Source organism: Nansenia antarctica (assembly GCF_963989245.1).
Source record: "Nansenia antarctica genome assembly, chromosome: 2".
In the NCBI taxonomy this organism is placed as follows: Eukaryota; Metazoa; Chordata; class Actinopteri; order Argentiniformes; family Microstomatidae; genus Nansenia; species Nansenia antarctica.
Window position 1 is genome coordinate 89,286,911 of NC_137675.1, and position 22,941 is coordinate 89,309,851.

Below are 22,941 nucleotides of genomic sequence, written 5' to 3' on the forward strand. Positions count from 1 at the left end.
CTTAACCCTAACCCTAACCTTAACCCTAACCTTAACCCTAACCCTAACCTTAACCCTAACCCTAACCCTAACCCATAACCTTAACCCTAAATGTGGCCTAACTAATTAATGCAAGTGCAATTCAAAATGGAATAATCCCGAGAGAAGCCCCGACAGGCGCACATAACAGGCGCACCCCTGCGCTTTCAGAACGAGCTACCCCAATGTCACGTCAGAATTCGACGTTTGGATGCAAATCTCACGTCAGAGATCGACGTTTGTCCATAAACGTCCAATTCTGACGTCTGCCGTGTGAGACCAGGTTGAATAATATGGAAAGCCCTCTCCGCTAAAATGGACTCGCGTATCATAGCCAATGAGGGACCTTGAATCAAGGCACTCATACATATTAATGAGGAGTGTCGCGTCATTGCTGTCGACAACAGCGTAGGGGGTACGTTGCGCATAAATTACCTACGCAGTCGCTACGTATGGAAGGCCACACCCTGCAGGCAGGCCAGGCGGCGAGCCGATTTAAAAACTTCTCGCGGGGGAGTAAAGTCTTTATCATAGAGAAACAATCTGTAGAGACCCAGTGTCCCAAGCCTACAAAAACCACAGCACTGTCACACAACAATGTTCAAAATAAATGTACATTCCATTTTCTAGGTTTTCATCCCATATAGCCTATATTTATTGAAAAATTAAATGACCTCTGCTATCGACAATACCAACCCCAGCAACAGGGTATTCACCCTGCTGCAATCTGGCAAGAGATACAGAAGTAAGTAAGTAAGTAAAATGTATTTGGACAGCACCTTTCCCAGACCAAGGGTCACAAAGTCACAAGGCCTGCTAGCAAGGCTGAGGAGAAGCCCAAACAAACCAGCATTGCCAAGCATTTTCCTCTCTAACGTCAGATCCCTGACGAACAAGATGGATGAACTGAGACTACAGGTGGCCAAAAACAACATCGTTGGGGATAGCTGTGTGATTATTCTGACCGAAACCTGGCTAAATGACAACATTGTGGACGCTACTGTTTGCTTAGAGGGGCGCACGCTACATCGCGCTGACCGAACGGAGCTTAGCGGGAAGTCAAGAGGAGGTGGGATCATAATATCGACGAAGGATAGCTGGTGCTTAAACACGAAAACTGTAAGTAGCCACTGCTCCCCAGACCTGGAATACTTGACTGTTAAATGCCGACCCACATACCTCCCTAGGGAGTTTAACGCGGTGCTAATTACATGTGTGTATATAGCGCCTAGCGCGGACAGCAAAGTAGCATTGGCGCGTCTATATGAAGTCATTAGTTGCCAACAAAGCACTGATCCACAGGCTATTCACATCATAGCGGGGGACTTTAATCATGTCGACCTGAAGGCAGTACTACCCAAGTTCTATCAGCATGTAAAATGTGCAACGAGAGGAGAAAAAACACTGGATAAGGTATACACCAACATCAAACGTGCTTACAAGGCTAGTCCGCTAGCTCATCTAGGCATGTCTGACCATGTGTCAATCCTCCTGATCCCTGCATACACTACAATGGGGAAAAGTGCTCCCATCACCACTAAGACTGTCAGAACCTGGCCAGAAGGGTCCGCTCCACTGCAGATCTGCCTAAATTACACCCTATGGCAGGAATATGAGCATGAGGACCTGGAACAGTACACGTCGTCGGTTCTGAACCACATAGTGAACTGCACCAACTCAGTCACCGTGGACAAACGGGTCCGGGTCTACCCCAACACGAAGCCATGGATGACTGGGAAGGTCCAAAAACTGATAAATGAGAGGGACAACGCCTTCTTCGCAGGGAAGCGCACACCGCTGTACAGCTCCACCAGGGCCAACCTAAAGCGCGGCATCAAAGCGGCCAAGGCAGAGCACAGAGAGAAGATTGAGGAATGCCTCCTGAGCAACGACTCCAGGCGGATGTGGCAGGGGGTTCAGCAGATGACAAACTTCAGAGCCAACAGGCTCACAGCCGCAGAGGACGACCCCCTGCTGGCGGGAAAGCTGAACACCTTCTACGCCCGGTTCGACGAGGGGCGAACGGAGGTAACCACAATACAAACACCACTCTCTCCAGCTCTCAGCAGCCTCACCCTCACAGAGCATGAGGTGAGACGCGTACTGAAGGCGGTGGACCCCAGGAAAGCCTCGGGGCCGGATGGCGTCCTGGGACGGGTGCTGAGAGACTGCGCCGACCAGCTGGCCGGGGTTTTCACCAACATCTTTAACCAGTCCCTGTCCCAGGCCACCGTCCCACCCTGCCTGAAAACCTCAACTATCATCCCAGTCCCGAAGAAAAGCACGGTGAGCTGCCTAAACGACTACCGCCCGGTGGCACTCACACCAATCATCATGAAGTGCTTCGAGAAACTGGTCCGGGCCCACATACTCACACGCCTCCCGCCCAACCTGGATCCATACCAGTTCGCCTACAGAGCCCACAGGTCCACAGAGGACGCCATAGCGACGACTCTCCACGCCACTCTATCCTACCTGGAGAGGGGAAACAGCTACGCGAGACTGCTCTTCGTGGACTTCAGCTCCGCCTTCAACACCATCCTTCCAGACAGGCTAGTGACCAAACTACTAGACCTGGGTCTATCACACTCTATATGTGCGTGGATCAAGGACTTCCTGACCGACCGCCCCCAGAGGGTGCGGGTGGGCCCCCACAGGGTGCGGGTGGGCCCCCACACCTCCACAGCCCTCAGCCTCAGCACTGGGTCCCCCCAGGGCTGCGTGCTAAGCCCCATCCTCTACAACCTCTACACTCACGACTTCACCCCCGTCCACCCCAGCAACTACATCGTAAAGTTTGCAGACGACACCACCGTGGTGGGATGTATCTCGGGGGGGGACGAGGCGGCGTACAGGGATGAGGTAGAGCAACTGAGCAAGCTGTGCAAGGTTAACAACCTGCTGCTAAACAAGTCAAAGACCCAGGAATTCATCGTAGACTTCAGGAGGAAAAAGTCAGAAATCCAGCCCCTGCTCATCGACGGAGAGAGCGTGGAGAGAGTCTCAACCCTCCGATTCCTGGGACATCACATGCGGGATGACCTGGCCTGGAAGGACAACACAAAAGGCACCATCAAGAGGGCACAACAGCGGCTATACACCCTGAGATGCCTCAGGAAAGAACACAACAAGCAGGAGATACTGGTGGCCTTCTACCACGGCGCAGTGGAGAGCATCCTCACCTACGGCATCTGCAACTGGTTCCACAGCTGCACAACAGCGGAGAGAAACGCGCTACAGAGAGTCGTGAGAACAGCACAGAAGATCACCGGCACCCCCCTCCCCTCTCTGGAGGAGCTGTACAACACACGCTGTCTCAGGAGGGCCTCCAAGATCTCCAGGGACCCGACCCACCCTGGGCACGTACACTTTGTCAGGCTGCCCTCGAACAGGAGGTACAGGACCCCGGCCGCTAAGACAAACAGACTGAAGGACTGCTTCTACCACAGGGCCGTCAAGGCCCTGAACACAGAAAAGGCCTAAGTTCTGGGGCCAGGACAGTCCGGACGGATTGTATGGCAGCTAGTGCTGAGGCACAAACATGTACATTTTCAAGCCTGCAAACTGTGACACTTTAAAATAACGTGAAAAAATACTTTTGTGCAATATGACAACCCTAGTTGACTATCTGTGCAGTATAGTACAGTGGATTGTGTACATAGCCTTTATTGATGTAAACCAGCTCCTTACCTTCTTGTGATTTTATGCTTTTATGCTTTTTCTAAAATGTGTTTTTTTTCCCTTTCCTAACACCAGGGGAGCCACCCCTCCTAAATTTCGTTGTTTGGTACCTGTACTGTAGCAATGACAAATAAAGTCCATTCCATTCCATTCCAAAGAGTTTGGGAGCCACGGTTTGTAATGCTCTATCACCCTGGGTCTGTCTGTCTGTCTGTCTGTCTGTCTGAATGCTCTATCACCCTGGGTCTTCAGTCTGGCACGGGAGACAACCAGCAAACCCTGGTCAGAGGACCTGAGAGACCTGCTGGGGCTGTAGACTCAGAGACAGCTTCTTCCATCAAGCTATCAGACTACTGAACTCTGGCCACTAGCCACTGCCAATATTGCACACTATCTCATTTAGTATTTTCTTTTTTTATTTAAAATATTATTTCTTTGCACTATGTTGTTGTCTGGTGCTGATGTAGAACGGAGCACGGACACACACACACACACACACACACACACACACCCACACACACACACACACACCCACCCACACACACACCCACCCACACACACACACACACCCACACACACACACACACACACACACACACACACACACACACACACACACACACACACCTGAGACCTACTGGGGCTGTAAGGCCTGAGACCTACTGGGACTGTAAGGACCTGAGACCTACTGGGACTGTAAGGACTATATCTTGCATCTCATTGTGCATCCCTGTGTTATAGAATGCCAATAAATGAACCTTGTACCTTGTTGTTGTTACTAAGAGTCAGGGGATAAGATAAGAGAAAGGGGATAAGATATCAGAATGTGTATTACTCAGGCAAGACCAAATTTGTTTTGCACTGAACATCCGCCACCATGTAACATGACTATGAGTTTGTTTACCTTAGTTGATACCAAAATGTCAAGCAAAGTGATGTCCCCTTGCCAAAATAAATTATTAAATAAACAAACAAATCATAATACTGTTAAGTAATAAATGGCGCTGTAGAACTGCGGCCTCGTACCTATCACAGCCGTGCTGATATTAAGTATAACAGCACTCCCTCTCGTGTGATATTGCTTAGATGTTCATATGCCAATGGGCCATAATGTTGTCTTTCAATGTCATCCTCCCCTACTTTTCACCCCTTCATATCAATCGCTGGACAGACATTTGCTGATCTAATCTAATCTACTAATTAGTCAAATCTATATGAGCCCCAGGAAATAGGGGACAATAGAAAAATCAAATTTTCTTTTCTTTGTCTTACATGTGTAAACATACATGCTCTGTGTATATGTTTTCGATGTACTTATTGTTTTGGAATGGAATGGAATGGAATGGAATGGGAATGGAATGGAATGGAATGGAATGGAATGGAATGGACTTTATTTGTCATTGCTACAGTACAGGTACCAAACAACGAAATTTAGGAGGGGTGGCTCCCCTGGTGTTAGGAAAGGGGAAAAAAAAAAAACATTTTAGAAAAAGCATAAAAGCATAAAATCACAAGAAGGTAAGGAGCTGGTTTACATCAATAAAGGCTATGTACACAATCCACTGTTTTAAGACTGTAATTTCAACATTAGTATTGAAGCAGTATTGAAATGACATTAAACTAAGACAATAAGATGGTTATCATAATTTTTCAAATCTTTATTGCAGTGACCACTTGTTAGGTCGAGATTCTATTGAGATCAATTCCAGTAATTGACATGGAAAGAGGTTAACCATGATAACTTTTGAACCATACATGATAGAACCATGGGGTTTGGACCATTGTTTTTCTCATACAATTCTCTATGTATTATCTATCTCTCCTTTAATCTAAAGTGAAAGCAAAATTATATGTGTATATACATGAGAATATACATTATATATGGCATAGTGACGCCTAGTGGTAGGACTGGTAACATTACAAACATACATAGATTTCGAAATCTATGTCTGCTTGTAATGTTACCAGTCCTCGTTGCTTCTTCTTCTTTTGTTGTTTAAACAGCATCATCGTTCTAAAGGTAACTATTATAAAGTTAACTGGTAATGCACCTAAAAGCTGTTTGCCAACTGCCTTTGCACCACAAAAGGCTTCCTTTCTAACACCCAGACATCAGTAGAATGGAACAGCCCGTTGGCTATGACAGGCAACACGCAAAAAAAATCGACGTGTCTACGTAGACACGTTAAAAATCGACGTGTGGAATTGACGCCTTGAGGCGTCAAAATATCACGTGTGGAGACGAGCCGTTTTTTGCGGGCATGGCCTTCCATAGTATAATAATACACTCTACGTCGTGCGGAACGTTGCATCATGGGAACGGAGGAGGATTGTACACAGTCGGACCAACTGGAGACTTCCGGTCAGGCCTCCATCTTGTGTCAGATATTGTTTGATATAGATACAACAGCGGAGATGTTTTGACTGTTAAACGGCTGAAACCTCTGTGACTATCCTCACTCAAGATGCAAGGAGGAATACTTCAAGAGAGAAAAGGTGAAAACATTTACTTACTTCGTTGTACTTCGCCTAACCTCACAATCAGAAAGCTTTGTTGTCATGGGCACAAACAACCACACTTGCATGTACACACACTACACACACACACACACACACACACACACACACACACACACACACACACACACACACACACACCACACACTACACACACACTACACACACACACACACACACACACACTACACACACACACACACACACACACTACACACACACACACACACACACACACACACACACTACACGCACACACTACACACACACACTACCTACACACACTACCTACACACTACACACTACACACACACACACACACACACACACACACACTACCACACCGCAACACTCATCTACCTGCATGTACACACACACTACCACACCATACCTGCATGTACACACACACTACCACACCATACCTGCATGTACACACACTACCACACCATACCTGCATGTACACACACTACCACACCATACCTGCATGTACACACACTACCACACCATACCTGCATGTACACACACTACCACACCATACCTGCATGTACACACACACTACCACACCATACCTGCATGTACACACACACTACCACACCATACCTGCATGTACACACGCACTACCACACCATACCTGCATGTACACACACACACTACCACACCATACCTGCATGTACACACACACTACCACACCATACCTGCATGTACACACACACTACCACACCATACCTGCATGTACACACACTACCACACCATACCTGCATGTACACACACACTACCACACCATACCTGCATGTACACACACACTACCACACCATACCTGCATGTACACACACACACTACCACACCGCAACACTCATCTACCACCACATACACCCGCATGTCACAATAACAATACGTTTAAAGAAAGTCAAAGGAAGTATAAAAAGCAGCATTGAAGAACATCAGAGCATCACAGCAGAATATTGCACATCATCATCAGTGGGAAATCTTGCACATCCGTAGGCAAAGTCATATTGCACTTAATATAAGACTACTATAATACTATACTATAAGGTCCTGGGTGTTCTGGCGAAGCGGATGTGGTGGGAATAGGCAGGGGGGGGGGCTCTAGGAAAGCAGCTTCAGAGTGTAAACATGTCACCTACGTGTCTGTGTGTGTTGTACATATGATATACCATATTGCCATATTTAATCAGTGTGTAAACCGTTTTGTCATGAGCTCAAATTGTATGTTTCAGGTGCGCCTCCTCCTCTCCCCTGCCTGCGCCTCCTGGTCCCTCCTCTCCCCTGCCTGCGCCTCCTGGTCCCTCCTCTGCGGCTGGCAGCAGCAGCCGTCTGGCAGACGGTCCAGAAGAGAGGAGTGATGCACTATGGGATGCTGGAGGAGTTTGTTACCATGGTCACCGAGATTGTCCCAGAGCTTCTGAGCCACAGACAGAGGGCCCAGCTCAGTCTGGGCCTTCGATCACAGGTGAGAGAGAGAGAGGGATGGAGAGGAGAGAGAAAGAGAAAGAGGGATGGAGAGGAGAGGAGAGAGAGGGAGGGATGGAGAGGAGAGGAGAGAGAAAGAGGGATGGAGAGGAGAGAGAAAGAGGGATGGAGAGGAGAGAGAAAGAGGGATGGAGGGGAGAGGAGAGAGAAGGAGGGATGGAGAGGAGAGGAGAGAGAAAGAGGGATGGAGAGGAGAGGAGAGGAGAGAGAAAGAGGGATGAGAGGAGAGGAGAGAGAAAGAGGGATGGGAGGAGAGGAGAGAAGAGGGATGGAGAGGAGAGAGAAAGAGGGATGGAGAGGAGAGAGAGAGAGAGGGATGGAGAGGAGAGAGAAAGAGGGATGGAGAGGAGAGAGAGAGGGATGGAGAGAGAGAGGGATGGAGAGGAGGAGAGGAGAGAGAAAGAGGGATGAGAGGAGAGGAGAGAGAAAGAGGGATGGAGAGGAGAGAGAGAGGGATGGAGAGGAGAGAGAAAGAGGGATGGAGAGGAGAGAGAGGGATGGAGAGGAGGAGAAAGAGGGATGAGAGGAGAGAGAGAGGGATGGAGAGGAGAGGAGAGAGAAAGAGGGATGGAGAGGAGAGAGAGAGGGATGGAGAGGAGAGGAGAGAGAAAGAGGGATGGAGAGGAGAGAGAAAGGGATGGAGAGAGAAAGAGGGATGGAGAGGAGAGAGAAAGGGATGGAGAGGAGAGAGAAGGAGGGATGGAGAGGAGAGGAGAGAGAAAGAGGGATGGAGAGGAGAGGAGAGAGAAAGAGGGATGAGAGGAGAGAGAAAGAGGGATGGAGAGGAGAGAGAAAGAGGGATGGAGAGAAGAGAGAAAGAGGGATGGAGAGGAGAGAGAAAGAGGGATGGAGAGGAGAGAGGGATGGAGAGGAGGAGAGGAGATAGAAAGAGGGATGGAGAGAAGAGAGAAAGAGGGATGGAGAGGAGAGAGAAAGAGGGATGAGAGGAGAGGAGAGAGAAAGAGGGATGAGAGGAGAGGAGAGAAAGAGGGATGGGGAGGAGAAAGAAAGAGGGATGGAGAGGAGAGAGAAAGAGGGATGGAGAGGAGAGAGAAAGAGGGATGGAGAGGAGAGGAGAGGGATGGAGAGGAGGAGAGGAGAGAGAAAGAGGGATGGAGAGGAGAGGAGAGAGGGATGGAGAGAAGAGAGAAACAGTGATTTGTAATAGCAACATATTTGGTTGGACTTATTGACTCTTTCTGCTGTATTTACCTAGTAGCCCACATGTCTTTCTGCTGTATTTGGGTCAATGACGTGACGTGTACATTTTGTGTCCGAATGTAATATTTTCTAAAATTAACAATTAATATATATATGTTACGGGTACATGTGGGAAAACGGTACATGTGGGAAAACTAGGGTTAGGGTTAGGTGCTAGGGTGCTACGGTTAGGGTTAGGTGCAGGGATAGACATGCCAGCATGTACCAAGTGGACGTAGCACCTAACCCTAATCCTAGTTTTCCCACATGTACCGTATTCCCACATATACCGTAACATATACATGATGTTAACTAACACTATTTGCAGACATTGACAAGGCAGCTACATTGACAAGGCAGCAGACATTGACAAGGCAGCTACATAGACAAGGCAGCTACATTGACATGGCAGCATACATTGACATGGCAGCATACATTGACAAGGCAGCTACATTGACAAGGCAGCTACATTGACAAGGCAGCTACATTGACAAGGCAGCATACATTGACAAGGCAGCTACATTGACAAGACAGCTACATTGACAAGGCAGCAGACATTGACAAGGCAGCAGACATTGACAAGGCAGCTACATAGACAAGGCAGCAGACATTGACAAGGCAGCAGACATTGACAAGGCAGCTACATTGACAAGGCAGCAGACATTGACAAGGCAGCTACATAGACAAGACAGCTACATTGACAAGGCAGCATACATTGACAAGGCAGCTACATTGACAAGGCAGCTACATTGACAAGGCAGCTACATTGACAAGGCAGCTACATTGACAAGGCAGCTACATTGACAAGGCAGCTACATTGACAAGGCAGCTACATTGACAAGGCAGCTACATTGACATGGCAGCTACATTGACAAGGCAGCTACATTGACAAGGCAGCTACATTGACAAGGCAGCTACATTGACAAGGCAGCAGACATTGACAAGGCAGCAGACATTGACAAGGCAGCTACATTGACAAGGCAGCAGACATTGACAAGGCAGCTACATAGACAAGACAGCTACATTGACAAGGCAGCATACATTGACAAGGCAGCTACATTGACAAGGCAGCTACATTGACAAGGCAGCTACATTGACAAGGCAGCTACATTGACAAGGCAGCTACATTGACAAGGCAGCTACATTGACAAGGCAGCTACATTGACATGGCAGCTACATTGACAAGGCAGCTACATTGACAAGGCAGCTACATTGACAAGGCAGCTACATTGACAAGGCAGCAGACATTGACAAGGCAGCTACATTGTCAATGTAGCTGCCATGTCAATGTAGCTGCCTTGTCAATGTCTGCTGCCTTGTCAATGTCTGCTGCCTTGTCAATGTCTGCTGCCTTGTCAATGTCTGCTGCCTTGTCAATGTCTGCTGCCTTGTCAATGTAGCTGCCTTGTCAATGTAGCTGCCTTGTCAATGTAGCTGCCTTGTCTATGTAGCTGCCTTGTCAATGTAGCTGCCATGTCAATGTATGACTTCCGGCAACGCAATGGCCCTGTGTGCACGCAGCGTGAGTGAGAAGAAAAGTAGCCAGCTCTCTCTTAAATGTTTGATAAATGCACTTTTCCGCTCCCTGTTATGAATGTCCCCAAATATCACATCATTCGGTACAACCGCTAAAACACACTGAAAATGTTGAAATATTTTAGAAAGATATATTTAATATTAAGTCTTATATTGCTAAGTTCAAGCTCAAGGTCAAATTCTCACATAAGTAGCTAAACATGTGCCTGTTTTAACTGTTTACTTGAAGAAAATCATTCGGTACAACCCAAAAAATTATCCGGTACCACCCAAAAAATAATCATTCGGTACAACCAGAAATCTGGTTAAATATAAATATAATGGTTGTACCGAATAATGACAATCTATGTTAGTCCTATTTGCGCATCTTTGGGTGCAAAATATAAAATATATTATTAATGGAAAATGTGTTATACATCATTTAACTTTGTAACTTTTTGCACTTCTGAAAACCTTATCCGTCATTGACCCATTTACCTAGTAGCCCACATGTCTTTATGCTGTATTTACCTAGTAGCCCACATGTCTTTATGCTGTATTTACCTAGTAGCCCACATGTTTAGTAACATGGTCACACAGATAGACAGAGAACAAGGCTGTGTTATCACTTGTCTCATCATCAACATCTGTCTGATTTCAGCTGATTCTGGAATTGTGTCGCTCCAGTTCACCTGCAGACCTCCAGAACATTCAGTCACACCTGGACAGGATGCAGACCCTCGCAGCTCTCTGTAGGGCAGAGGTGAGTTCACTGACTGACACTTGTTTTTCCTGACCATAAATAAATAGACACCTAATATAAATCATAAACAAAAAAACAAAAACGCAATACTTTACTCCTCTTAAATTACCACAAATCACACAATTGCAGAACAAAAAGCACATACATCAAACCTGAAAAAATCAAAATCCAGCTCTGATCTGATCCTCCATCCACATGGCGCCACCTGCAGGCCAGAACGCGCCATGTTCCCCACAAAGACGTTGCCATGTAGTCCGTCCAGTAACTCAAACAAACAATCACACAAACTACACACACAAACTACACACACAAACTTAATAAACAATCACACACAAACAACACACACAAATAATCACACACAAACTACACACACAAACAATAATAAATGGTAAATGGACTGACTTATATAGCGCCTTTGTCCAAAGCGCTTTACAACGGCCTCTCATTCACCCATTCACACACACATTCACACACCAATGGCGGCAAGCTGCCATGCAAGGCGCCGGAGCAATTTTGGGGTTCAGTGTCTTGCCCAAGGACACTTCAACATGTGGATAGCCGGGGCTCGAACCGCCGATCTGCCGACCTTGCGATCATTAGACGGCGGCTCTACCTCCTGAGACACAGCCGCCCCTAACAACAATCACACACAAACTTTATTCGGAAGAAACAAAATGTTTGTGAAAAATAGCCAAAGTCTTCTCAGGCCAAACGCTGGTTTGAATACAAGTCTCTCTCTCACATGCCAGACGGTTTAGTGTGCTACGCCACCAAGCGCCCCCCACTTCACTGACGTGTGTGTGTGTGTGTGTGTGTGTGTGTGTGTTTCAGGGTAGTGATGCAGATGTGGGGTTATTTGAATCAAAGTTCTTGGGTCTGGTTCAAACCCTGCTGAAGGACCCGGAAGAGAAGCAACATTTCTTTCAGGTGAGTGGACAACAATACCCAGGATGCACAGCTCTGACAGGGACATGACAGAGGTCTGTTCCTATTCTGTTTTGGGTGAACACTGTTAGAAAACAACCTCATTGCCTTTTTTTCCCCCTTTTTTTCTCTCTCTCACTTTCAGGATGTTTTCCCTATAAAGTTTGGCCCAGGCTACGACGCAGCAGTACAGACCCTCATGTGGAAGTTCCTCTCACGACTTGAGAAGCTACTTCCACAACAAAACCTCCAACAAGTACTGAAATTACAATACAACTTCGAAGTTCAGAACTATTTATTGATGAATGTATTGCTTTTACCATTGGCTTCTTTGGGAAGGATTTGCTTCTAATCTAATCAATGTGTTCCATCTCAGGTTGCCTCCCTGCTCAGCGATGTGCCTTCTGTTCTGGAGGAATGTGTGGACCCTGTGTGTCACTCTCAGCAGCTGAAAACCCTGCTTCAGTACCACAGAGACCTCGGCCAGCTTGACCATGATGGTAGGTGTCCTTTCAGTAGATACAGGTTCATGTTTAATCACAGATTTATACAATTTATTTATATATGTCATGAGATAACTTGCCTTTTTCCTCTCTTTCAGACACTCCCAGCGATGGCGGTGGCATTTTCTCAGCCCTCTGTCCTCCTCCTGTCAAACAGGTCTTGATTACCAACCAACAGACACAGTCAGAAACTAATATATTATCCATGAATGACTACATGGATTCATTCAGCAATGAATTGGAGGTGGAAGTTGTGGAAGTTGCGACAGTGACGGAGCACAAAGCGGTGAAAAGTGGGTCAAGTATGGATATAAAAGAAGAAGGAGAGGAGAGCAGTGTAGAGGAGGAATGTGAGAAAGAGGAGGAATGTGACAACAACAATCGATCATTAGAGAAGAACTGTGAGGAGCCAAAACATCGTGCTAAAGTTGGTGACACATCAGAACACGTGGTGAACATGGAGCCTGTGGCCGGACAGGCGGTAGCTTTAGGTCAGAGTGGGTTTGATGTTCGGGCCGGAAATGAAGGAGCAGCTTGTGTACGCATTAGGCCGAAGCAGGGTGACGAGCCCGAAGATGGCGGCGCAAAGATGGTTATCGGAGAAGATGGTATGGCGGATAACAAAATGAAGAAGAAAAAGAAAAAGAAAAAAAACTCAGCGCAGCTGCAAGGAACAAGCGGCACCAACACGCTACTGCCTTTGGCCTCTGGACCAGTGAAAATAAACAGAGGCCTGAAAATGAAGAGAGCCCTGTTGGCAACTGAAACTAAGCTTTCTAATACTGGGGCTAAACGTCCTTCACTCGCCTACAGGCGCTCTAACCAAGACAACATCTGTGGTCTGTGTGGGAAGATGTTCACCCGTTACACCGATGTTATTCGCCATCAGAGGACCCACACAGTGCCGTACCAGTGCTTCAAGTGTTACAAACGCTTCCCGGACAGTTCCGGTTTGAGGGAACATCAGCAAACCTTGTGTGTCGGGGGACAACAAGAAAAAGCACCCAAACAGTTTAAGTGCACATTGTGTGAGTGGACCTTTGCTAGCTCTTCCCAAATGAAGAGGCACATGAAATCCCATTCGAATGAGCGGCCGTATCAGTGTAGCAATTGCGAGAGCACTTTCAAGCACCTGAGCAGTGTGAAGGCTCACGAAGAGGCGTGTCTGTTTGCGAGTCGGCAGCGAGGCGAGGCTCCCTCTGGAGGGAGCGGTAGTCCTCCAGCTACGGGGCAGAACGAACCACAGCCGTCCAGCAGCTCGCTCCAGAAACCATCACCTGAGGAAAACGAGTCGACGGGTAAAGTACAACTCAACTCAACACCTGTGGACAGTGGCGCCGAAGTAGGACCATCACACCAATGTCCTCGGTGTAAGAAGTCCTTCCAGACTCCCAACTATCTGTTGATACACCAGCAAATCATGTGTGAGGCCTCAGAACCTGAGCAATCACAGAGGTTGTCGTCTAACACAATCGGCAAGGCGGGGCAGTCGCAGAAAGCAGAGGAATCCCTGGCGCGTCGAACATGCCCGGTATGCAGTAAGGTTTTGCAGCGTCCTGCGTTAATGGAAAAGCACATGAGAACCCACACAAACAGTGAGGGCCACACCGACAGTGTGGGTCCCTATCAATGTCTGTACTGTGAGAAGACTTACAAATCTGCCGTAAACTTAAACAAACACAATGAGACGTGCAGGAAGGATAGCCCTTCGAGCCAACGAGAGCCTCCAGCTAGTGGTGAGATTGACCAAGGGCCATTTTGCAGTACAATCCGGAAACAGTCACTTGAGGAAGCAAGTGATGTCCCTCTTCAGACAGGAGACAAGGACAGTGATGTGTCCACCAGCGCACCCCAGGGCCCGTCATTCCTCAGTGTGACCAAAAGACCAAAACACGTTAGGTCCTGTCGGGTTTGTGGTAAAAATATAGTGGGATACATGAAATATCACATGAGATCGCACTCAGAGAAGCGCCCACACTGTTGTCCTCACTGTGGGTTGAAGTTTAAGTTTCACTTTGGATTGAGGAGGCACATGAAACAGTTTTGTAAGGTGCGACGAGAAGATCCCGTCGAGCGGTCGAATGCAACGAAGGAAAGGAAAACCTCAAAGTGTGACGAATGCGGAAAGGAATTTGGGCTCAAATCAACGCTGAAAGCACACAAACTTACCCACAACCCACTCTACTGTGCCGAGTGCAGGAAGGTTTGCCCAGATTCAGAAACGCTAGCAGTACACAACCTTAAGCACAAACCAGTCCAATGCACCATGTGCGAGAAGAGCTTCACAGTGACAAGATTCCTCAACAAACACTATCAGGACGTCCATGAGTTCAGCGGACCGTTTGTCTGCACCTACTGTCACAAGAGTTACTCTGACTTAGGAGCTTTCATCAGACACGAGAGGACTCACACCGGCGATCTCCCGTTCCAGTGCTCCCATTGTCCGAAGGGATTCAACGGGTATCAAACACTTGTTATACACGAGAGGAAACACACCGGTGAGAAGCCGTACCTGTGTTGGGAGTGCGGGAAGGCCTTCAGGTCCAAGGGGGTGTTGGAAAAACACACGGCTTATCGTCACGTTTCTCAGGAGAAACCTTTGTCTTGCACCCAGTGCGACAAAACCTTCTGGATAAAAACAGCCTTAAAACAACACGTAGACACGCACCACAAGGGTGTGCGCTACCCGTGCTCCTACTGTGGGAAGCTGTTCTTGAGCCCATCTGCGTTGGTGAGGCATGATCTGATTCACACAGGGGAGAGACCCTTTTCATGCACTCACAAGGATTGTGGCAAGACTTTCAAGTCAAATTCCGAACTGAAGGTACACACGAGATATCATACTGGTGAACGGCCGTACAAGTGCAAGGTCTGTGGAAAGGGCTTCGTTCAAGCCCACTATCTCACAACCCACCAGCGAAGTCATACGAAGGAAAGGCCCTACGCATGTACCCTCTGTGATAAAGCGTTTACCACAGGTAACCAGTTGAAGAGACACCACATGGTGCACACAGGGGAGAAGCCCTACAAATGTCTGGAATGTGACAAAGCATTCAGCCGTAGACACAGTTTACAGGATCATCTGGAAAAATACCAACATACTAATTGAACATTATTTTAGACTTGGTACAATTATAATTAAGCAATATCACACGAGAGGGAGTGTGTTATACAGTATAACAGCACGACCTCGAGTGTGATATTGCTTTTATACAACAGTTCTACAGCGCGATTTATTAGTTAACGGTAATAAGCGACAACAGATTATGATTTGTTTGTTTATTTAATCATAAAAAGAAACAAAAAATAGTTCCGCAACTGAACTTCAAATGGACTGTTGCCTAGTAACCTGAACACAAACATGTAGTCTAATTAACGGTCATTTAGTAGAACATCTGTGTGGCGGAGTGATACATATAGTTAAAAGTCCCAGTGCTGTTATACTGTATATCAGCACTCATGGAATGAATGCCTCTTGTCCAATCAAATTACTTGGTCGGAACTAACTGTTGTATAATTGTACATAATGTTATATTGCACTGTATTATAGTGTTCATTGCTGTATATGTGGTGAATGTAGAAGTCGCCACCATGTTCTACTGAAAACAAATTCCAGCTACCTTGGTGTGGCAATAAAAGGATCTTTCATGTTGTATTAGTTGAAATTGAACTCATGGCAAGTAACAAAAGCATTGTCCGCACCTCAATGTCATGATGTATAATTATAAATAAAGTTAATCTGAAACTACGAGGATTGCATGTTTTTATAGCAACTGACATGGCCAAAGTTAGACAAACTTAGGTTAAGTCTTTCAGCTCCCAGAACGTGTGTGTGTGTTCTGTCCATCTACTGCATGTCTACAACAGTAAATGTCTCTTAATGAATCATTTTAGGCTCTGTGTTGATTGTCTATCAGGTTGCTAATATCAAACATGTCTAGTTTATGTTGGTTTTACTTCAGCTTGCTGTTACTCTATAGAATGTTGTTGCCCTCTAGAAAAGCAGGGGGGTATTCCATCAACGTCACTAAAGGAAAATCCAGGCTTATTTAGAGAGTCGAGAGGCTGGATTGTCCTTCGGTGACCTTGATGGAATACCCCCCAGGTTACAACCAAGTTTCTTTATTAGTTCACTATTGTCTTCTCACTGAATTTCACATGCTTGTCATCACACAGTGGAATCTGTATGTTCTGTTCTCTTTGAGGAAGAAAAAGGAAAATCAACAATTGGATTTGATTTGTATTTGGTTTAATTCCACATCAACAGACACATTTAGTCCCTGAGAAAGTGTTAGTGACAGCACAGGAAAGCATGAATAAAACACATTTTCAACACGGTTCCCGGTGGAATAAAAGAAAAATGGCGATATACACTCAATTAAAACGGAACGCATAATTGTCCTGACCCTTCACCAGCCTTGATCAGTGGGGGTGAATCAGGGAGATCTATAAGTGTGTGTGTGTGTGGGGGGGGGGGGGCTCTGAAGGTCACCTCTGAACACACAACCTCTGACACAGGTTTAGAAGCGCTGCAAAGAGAGACCCTTAGGAACCCAAGACCGGCAGTGTCGGTCAGACACGACGTCCGACGTCCGTCACAAAGCCTGCAGCAGCGTCTCCGCCGCGTGCGTCCTCTTCATGTGTGCCCGGAGGTTCCCGTTCTGGGAGAACGCCTTGTCGCAGAACAGACAGCGGTACGGCCGCTCCCCCGTGTGGATGCGCATGTGCTTCTTCAGGTCCTCGCTCCAGATGAACCCCTTCCCGCAGCGGCTGCAGAGGTAGGGCTTCTCCCCCGTGTGGGTCATCATGTGGGCGGTCAGGTGGTTGCTGGCGCAGAAGGACTTGGAGCAAACGTGGCAGCGGTGCCGTCGCTCCCCGCTGTGGTGCTGCATGTGGACCTTCAGGCTCGTGCCCTGAGCGAACCCTTTAGATTAGATCAGATCAGATTAGATTAGATTAAGATTAGATTATCGGTAGATTAGATTAAGATTAGATTACCGGTAGATTAGATTAAATCAGATCAGATTATATTAAGATTAGATAAAATCAGATCAGATTATATTAAGATTAGATAAAATCAGATCAGATTATATTAAGATTAGATAAAATCAGATCAGATTAGATTAGATTTAATTGTGGTCGCCGAGTACAAGTACTATACAACGAAATGCAGTTTAGCATCTAACCTCTAATCTCCAAAAGTGCAAATAGTGGTATAAGATACACGATATGAATAAAACACGTGACAATGATATGTGATAGGTAAGTGTGCAGATATACAGTATATGTGCAGAGGTAGTAGCGCACCTTTACCGCACACCTGGCAGCGGTACGGCCTCTCCCCCGTGTGAACCCTCTCGTGCGCCGTCATCTCGTCGCTGGTGGCGAACGCCTTGCCGCAGCCCGGGCAGCGGAACGCCTTCAGGCCGGGGTGACACGCCGCCGCCACGGGAGGAGGCGCCCAAACACCGTCACCGTGGAGACCGGCCTCCGCCCCCAGGTGAGCCTGAAGGTGGGCGGCCATGTTTTCCGTGGACGCCAGGCGCCGTCCGCACACGCCGCACAGACGCTCCCCGTCCCCCCCCGTGTGCGTCAGGACGTGCGCCGCTAAAGGAGCGACGGAGCGGAACGACATCCCGCACAGTTTACAACAACGAGGGAAGGAGGCGTCGATACCACGGGGGGGCGCCGGTGGGATGAGGGGCGTGGCCTCTGTGGAGGCGTGGCCTTGTGTGGCGACGGGGGACTGCTGCTGCGCGTTTACGCCGCACGGCGGTTTGGACGGGGAAGAAGCGACCGGAGAAGCGACGGTTGTTGCCACGGACACCGTGTAGTCCTCGTCACACGGCTCTGCTTTGCTCCGTTCAGCCACAGAGGGCCCCGTCGTCAGGGAAACGACGTCCGTCCTGGTGTCGTCCCCTCCTAGCCGGGGTGGGTAGAGGTGTGAGGACGGGGCCGGGGCCAGACAGGCCAGGAGGCGAGGCGTCAGGATAAACCTGGCGATGGCGCCGGCCTGCAGCTCCTCCGCCCCCTCACTGATACTGAGCGGACCCAGTTCCTCTTTGATCTGTGTGGTCTCTGGTCCTGGGTCTCCCTGGTCCAGCCCGGGCCTCCACCACTGACCCGAGCTCCACTCCGGCCCACAGCACCGCTGCTCTGGGGCAAGGTCCGCTTCAGGGCCAGGGACGGTGGCCTGCTGGACCAGTTCTGGGGGGGGATTTGACATCAAATCAAATGTTAATGGTCACTTACACAGGATATAATGTAATTATAGGGTAAGCAGCTCCTCAACAATCAAACAATATCAAACTCAAAATATATATAAAATATCAAAAGTAGGCCTACAGAAAAAAGTTGAACAGATAGATGACATTGACATTTGATTATTTGCGATTGTTGCTCATGGTGTAAATGAAGTTATATTGTGTATATATATATATATATTTGGGGTCTTTGTATTTAATTTGAAATTGTACATTTTGATTTACAATATGGTGTTTAAACCGCGACTTCTTGCCTTGCGCGAGGCGTGTATGGAAGCCTAACGAGACGAGGCGGGAAACAATACAACAAACAAATGAATCTGTCGAGAAAGTAGTAATTTCTGTAAGGAATTGAATGTTCTAATCCACTACCTCGTAACCTAGCACCTGGCTGGACGTCTGACATGGTATTTTGCTGTCTTACGGTATGTTTTGGAGAATTATTTGTAACTGCTGAACGTAAGTTAGCCTACTATTACACTGAAACATGCTGACGTCAGCAGTGTCCTGTTAGCTCAGCTGTAACCTAGCAACGGCGTTATTAACTACTGGTGTCACGCTATTGGTCAGCTGTCGGATATACCCGGATATTGTTTGTTTGATTTGATTGATATCTACGGATATTGTTGTAATGTTATGTTATTAAATATATTGTTTATGATCTATGTTGTACAAACTGTGAAAACATGTTTTATTTTTTATTTTATTCATTTCTTAAAGGTGTGTTTATGAAGGAAATTCCATGAATGAATAAATAAAAAACGACATAAACCAGCATCATTAATGTGGGAATGCTCCAGTCACAGTTAGAGGTATGTAGTCAGTGACACCGACATTAGACACGTACCTCCGGCCACTCTGTCAGGTTTGATCATGTCAGGTTTGATCATGTCAGGATATTTCAGCAGCAGCATGTCCAGCAGGCTCTGCAGCCTCCCCCTCTCTCTCTCTGAACGGGACACTTCCTCCTGGTATTCCACCATCGTTTGTTCAACTGCCCCAAAGATCTCCTCTGCCAGGGCCGTCAGCCGCGCGGACAGGAACGCCCTCAGAGAATGATGCGTCTTCGACATGTTGGAAGGGTTATGGGAGTGACGTCATAGATATTAGACACATGGAAGTTACCTGGAGGATGTTGTTTTACTGCTACTAACTCCTTGTTTTGTGTCGGTGCAGCACATCGACTCGTCTGAGTCACAGCGCCACCTGCTGCCCTGGAATCAGGGTTGCCAGATGGGATTGACACATTTCCAGCCTAACCACAGTCTAATAAACACCAAAAACCACCAGCCCAAAACCGATATTGTCAGAAAACCGCTAATTACTGGTGCAGGTGCCCATCTCCTGCCCCTAAGTCTGTTGCCAATGATATTTGTAAAATAAAATAAAAACTGCACATTGTATGTAGTTTCTAGGGTGTGTGTTTTAACTTCACGCATTTTGTAACTTTCCGGCACTGACATGTTGATACCGCCTAAATGCTATTTATCCAGCCCAAACCTATAATAATAATAATAATAACAATAATAAATGCTATTCATCCAGACCAACTGCCCAAATGCTTTTCTTTCCGGCCCAGGGTGATTAAAAGTAGCCCATTCGGCGGTTGTAAATAATCTGCACATTATATAACCCTGCAAAGGACTTCATTGCAGTGGTGGAGAGAGAGAAAGTTTAGCCTAGTAGGTTTCATTATGAAACAATAAAAATGCATTTTCTGTGTGTGTGTGTGTGTGTGTGTGTGTGTGTGTGTGTGTGTGTGTGTGTGTGTGTGTGTGTGCGCGCGCGTGCGTGCGTGTGTGTGTGTGTGCGTGCGTGTGCGTGTGCGTGTGCGTGTGCGTGTGTGTTTGTGCGTGTGTGTGTGTGTGTGTGTGTGTGTGTGTGTGTGTGTGTGTGTTGTGATACTGAGCCGGGAAAAGCGAACGGAGCTCGTGCTGTCAACACCCTCCGGTACAGTGGCGGACTCAGGCTGTTTGAAGGGCAGGGGGGGCGAAAAGAAAAAAAGGGCAGCTACTGCACGACATGGGACCCCATCAGCGAGGAAAAAGCTATGATGCGTCATGTATGGATTAAGATTAACATTATGTAGTCTAGGCAATCCAGATTAAAAGTATACACCTCTATGATAAAAACACATAGGGAACAATACACCTTTAACATTTTTATTTCACAAACACCTCCAAAGATTTTTATTTTTTTATTTTCATGCTATTATGTTAACCTGTTTATATCCATCCAAGGGCTTTCATAATGATCTTGCTATCAAATGAAAGCTAACACCTGTGGGGTGGCAGAACCAAAGTGTCAAAATCAAAATATATATACTGTGTCAGAGTAAATAGAGCTAGAACATTGTGAAACATCTCAAATTCACTCTGCCTAAAAAAACGACAGCTTTTAGAGTGAATATCAGCTTGGAAACCTGAGCTGGTAGCCCAAATCATCTAGGAATCAGTACTCCATGGTCTGATGAGTACTTACGCCAAATTAGATGCTAGTAATGTGAGCAAATGCAACTTTGTACCTGTTTTAGTACAGGTATGTTTAGGCGGACAACCAAATTGTGCCATTTGGAGACATTTTGGCACCATCAGTGCCATTTGACCTTTCTCATCTTATTTTCTTTTGTAAAACTAATTATATTTCACTGACACATCACTATAGGTATAAATTCCATCCAAATTCAACAGTTTTCTCACTTGTTTTGAAAATTAACCCATTCACCTCTGTACATTTACCCACTCAAAGAAAAATATATAGAAAATGAAGTTTGACTCAGATTTATTGTCAAACTGAGAGCATACAGAATTACAATAATAGCAAACTTTGAAATATTAGAACATTTAAAATGCAATCAAGCACACAATAAAACCAAACCTTGAAAATTGTCAAAACAAATCAGAACTAGAAAACCATATACAATGTCTGCCACTCAGTCATTTGCACCTGCATTTCAACTAATGCTTCACAAACAAAACAATGAACCGAGGCTCTCCCATCCCCCTAGCCTCCCACCATAATAAACAGCCCATCCCCCCAGCCTAGGCTCAAGTTACCTACCTATGGACAGGACTATCTTCAACAGATCAAGAAATAAAGAAATATATGATTAAGCTACAAACTACACAAAAGAAACAAGACAATTATATGAAAAAACATGATTTTAAGACCCAACATTAGATTACATGACTGTTACTGTAACTGGAAATTAAAAATATTGTCATGAGTGTCTCATTTTTAAAATCACTCTGCATGTCCAAACAAAGGTGCATATTGGTTGGGCGCTTGCTGCAGGAGAAGCATGGACAGATGCCATTGCTGCAACGGAAGGGAGATGGTGGGTAGTGGAGTCATAGCAGAATTCTTCTTTGGGCCATGTGTTTATATATGTCTATGACTTCATTACGATCAATTGGGATATCCCTCTCAATTGAAAGCAGCATGAGATCAGAGAGCCTTTTTTCCCCACATCGGTTTCTGAGCTGGGTTTTGATCAGCTTCAGTTTTGAGAATGATCGCTCTACTGAAGCAGTTGTCACTGGGATAGTAGCATAAGTTTTGAGGAGCATAGTTAGATTTGGGAAAACTGATTCCACATTATTGTCTTTAAGGCACTTAAGCGCAGCTGTGACATTGTTGGAGGGGAGAGCATATGAACAGTGGAATACCTTCAGTTCGGTGACAACATTCTCTTCTTCTGCATCATAAAACTGGCACACATCTCTGACAGATAGAGCAGCTCTGTCATTTGTCATGCCCTTCCAGTGACTTGAGATGGTAAGGCAGAGAAGACCTGTTAGGATTGACCCAGTAGGCGTGTCATCCTTCCCCTTGAATCTACGGTGTAGCTCATGCGAGAGTATGTCAAGAAAGGTAAAGAACACCTTGCCCCGGTAGTGTTCCTCCAAGTCTTGGGCTTGGTACCCCTCCGTAACAGATTCAGAGCTATAGCTGTACCTTTGAGGTACCTTCCTCCGTCTGGTTTGTCCAGGTATTTCTTCTGGCACCTCAATGCCTGCTGCCTCTGCTTGCTGCCTCTGCTTGCCCCTTTGCATTTGAAAAAAGC

The 22,941-nt window shown here is 46.6% G+C and overlaps 1 protein-coding gene across 1 annotated transcript; it reads left to right on the top strand.

Annotated features, from left to right (window-relative positions):
- Positions 1 to 7,582: 7,582 nt before the first annotated feature.
- LOC308149692 (uncharacterized protein) lies at positions 7,583 to 15,760 on the top strand. The gene is made up of 6 exons (XM_080522593.1): positions 7,583 to 7,687; positions 11,084 to 11,185; positions 12,017 to 12,112; positions 12,255 to 12,365; positions 12,486 to 12,609; positions 12,711 to 15,760. Exons 1-6 carry the CDS (start codon positions 7,592 to 7,594, stop codon positions 15,719 to 15,721), a joined length of 3,540 nt encoding a protein of 1,179 aa, XP_080378719.1. The 5' UTR covers positions 7,583 to 7,591; the 3' UTR covers positions 15,722 to 15,760.
- The last annotated feature ends 7,181 nt before the right edge of the window (positions 15,761 to 22,941 follow it).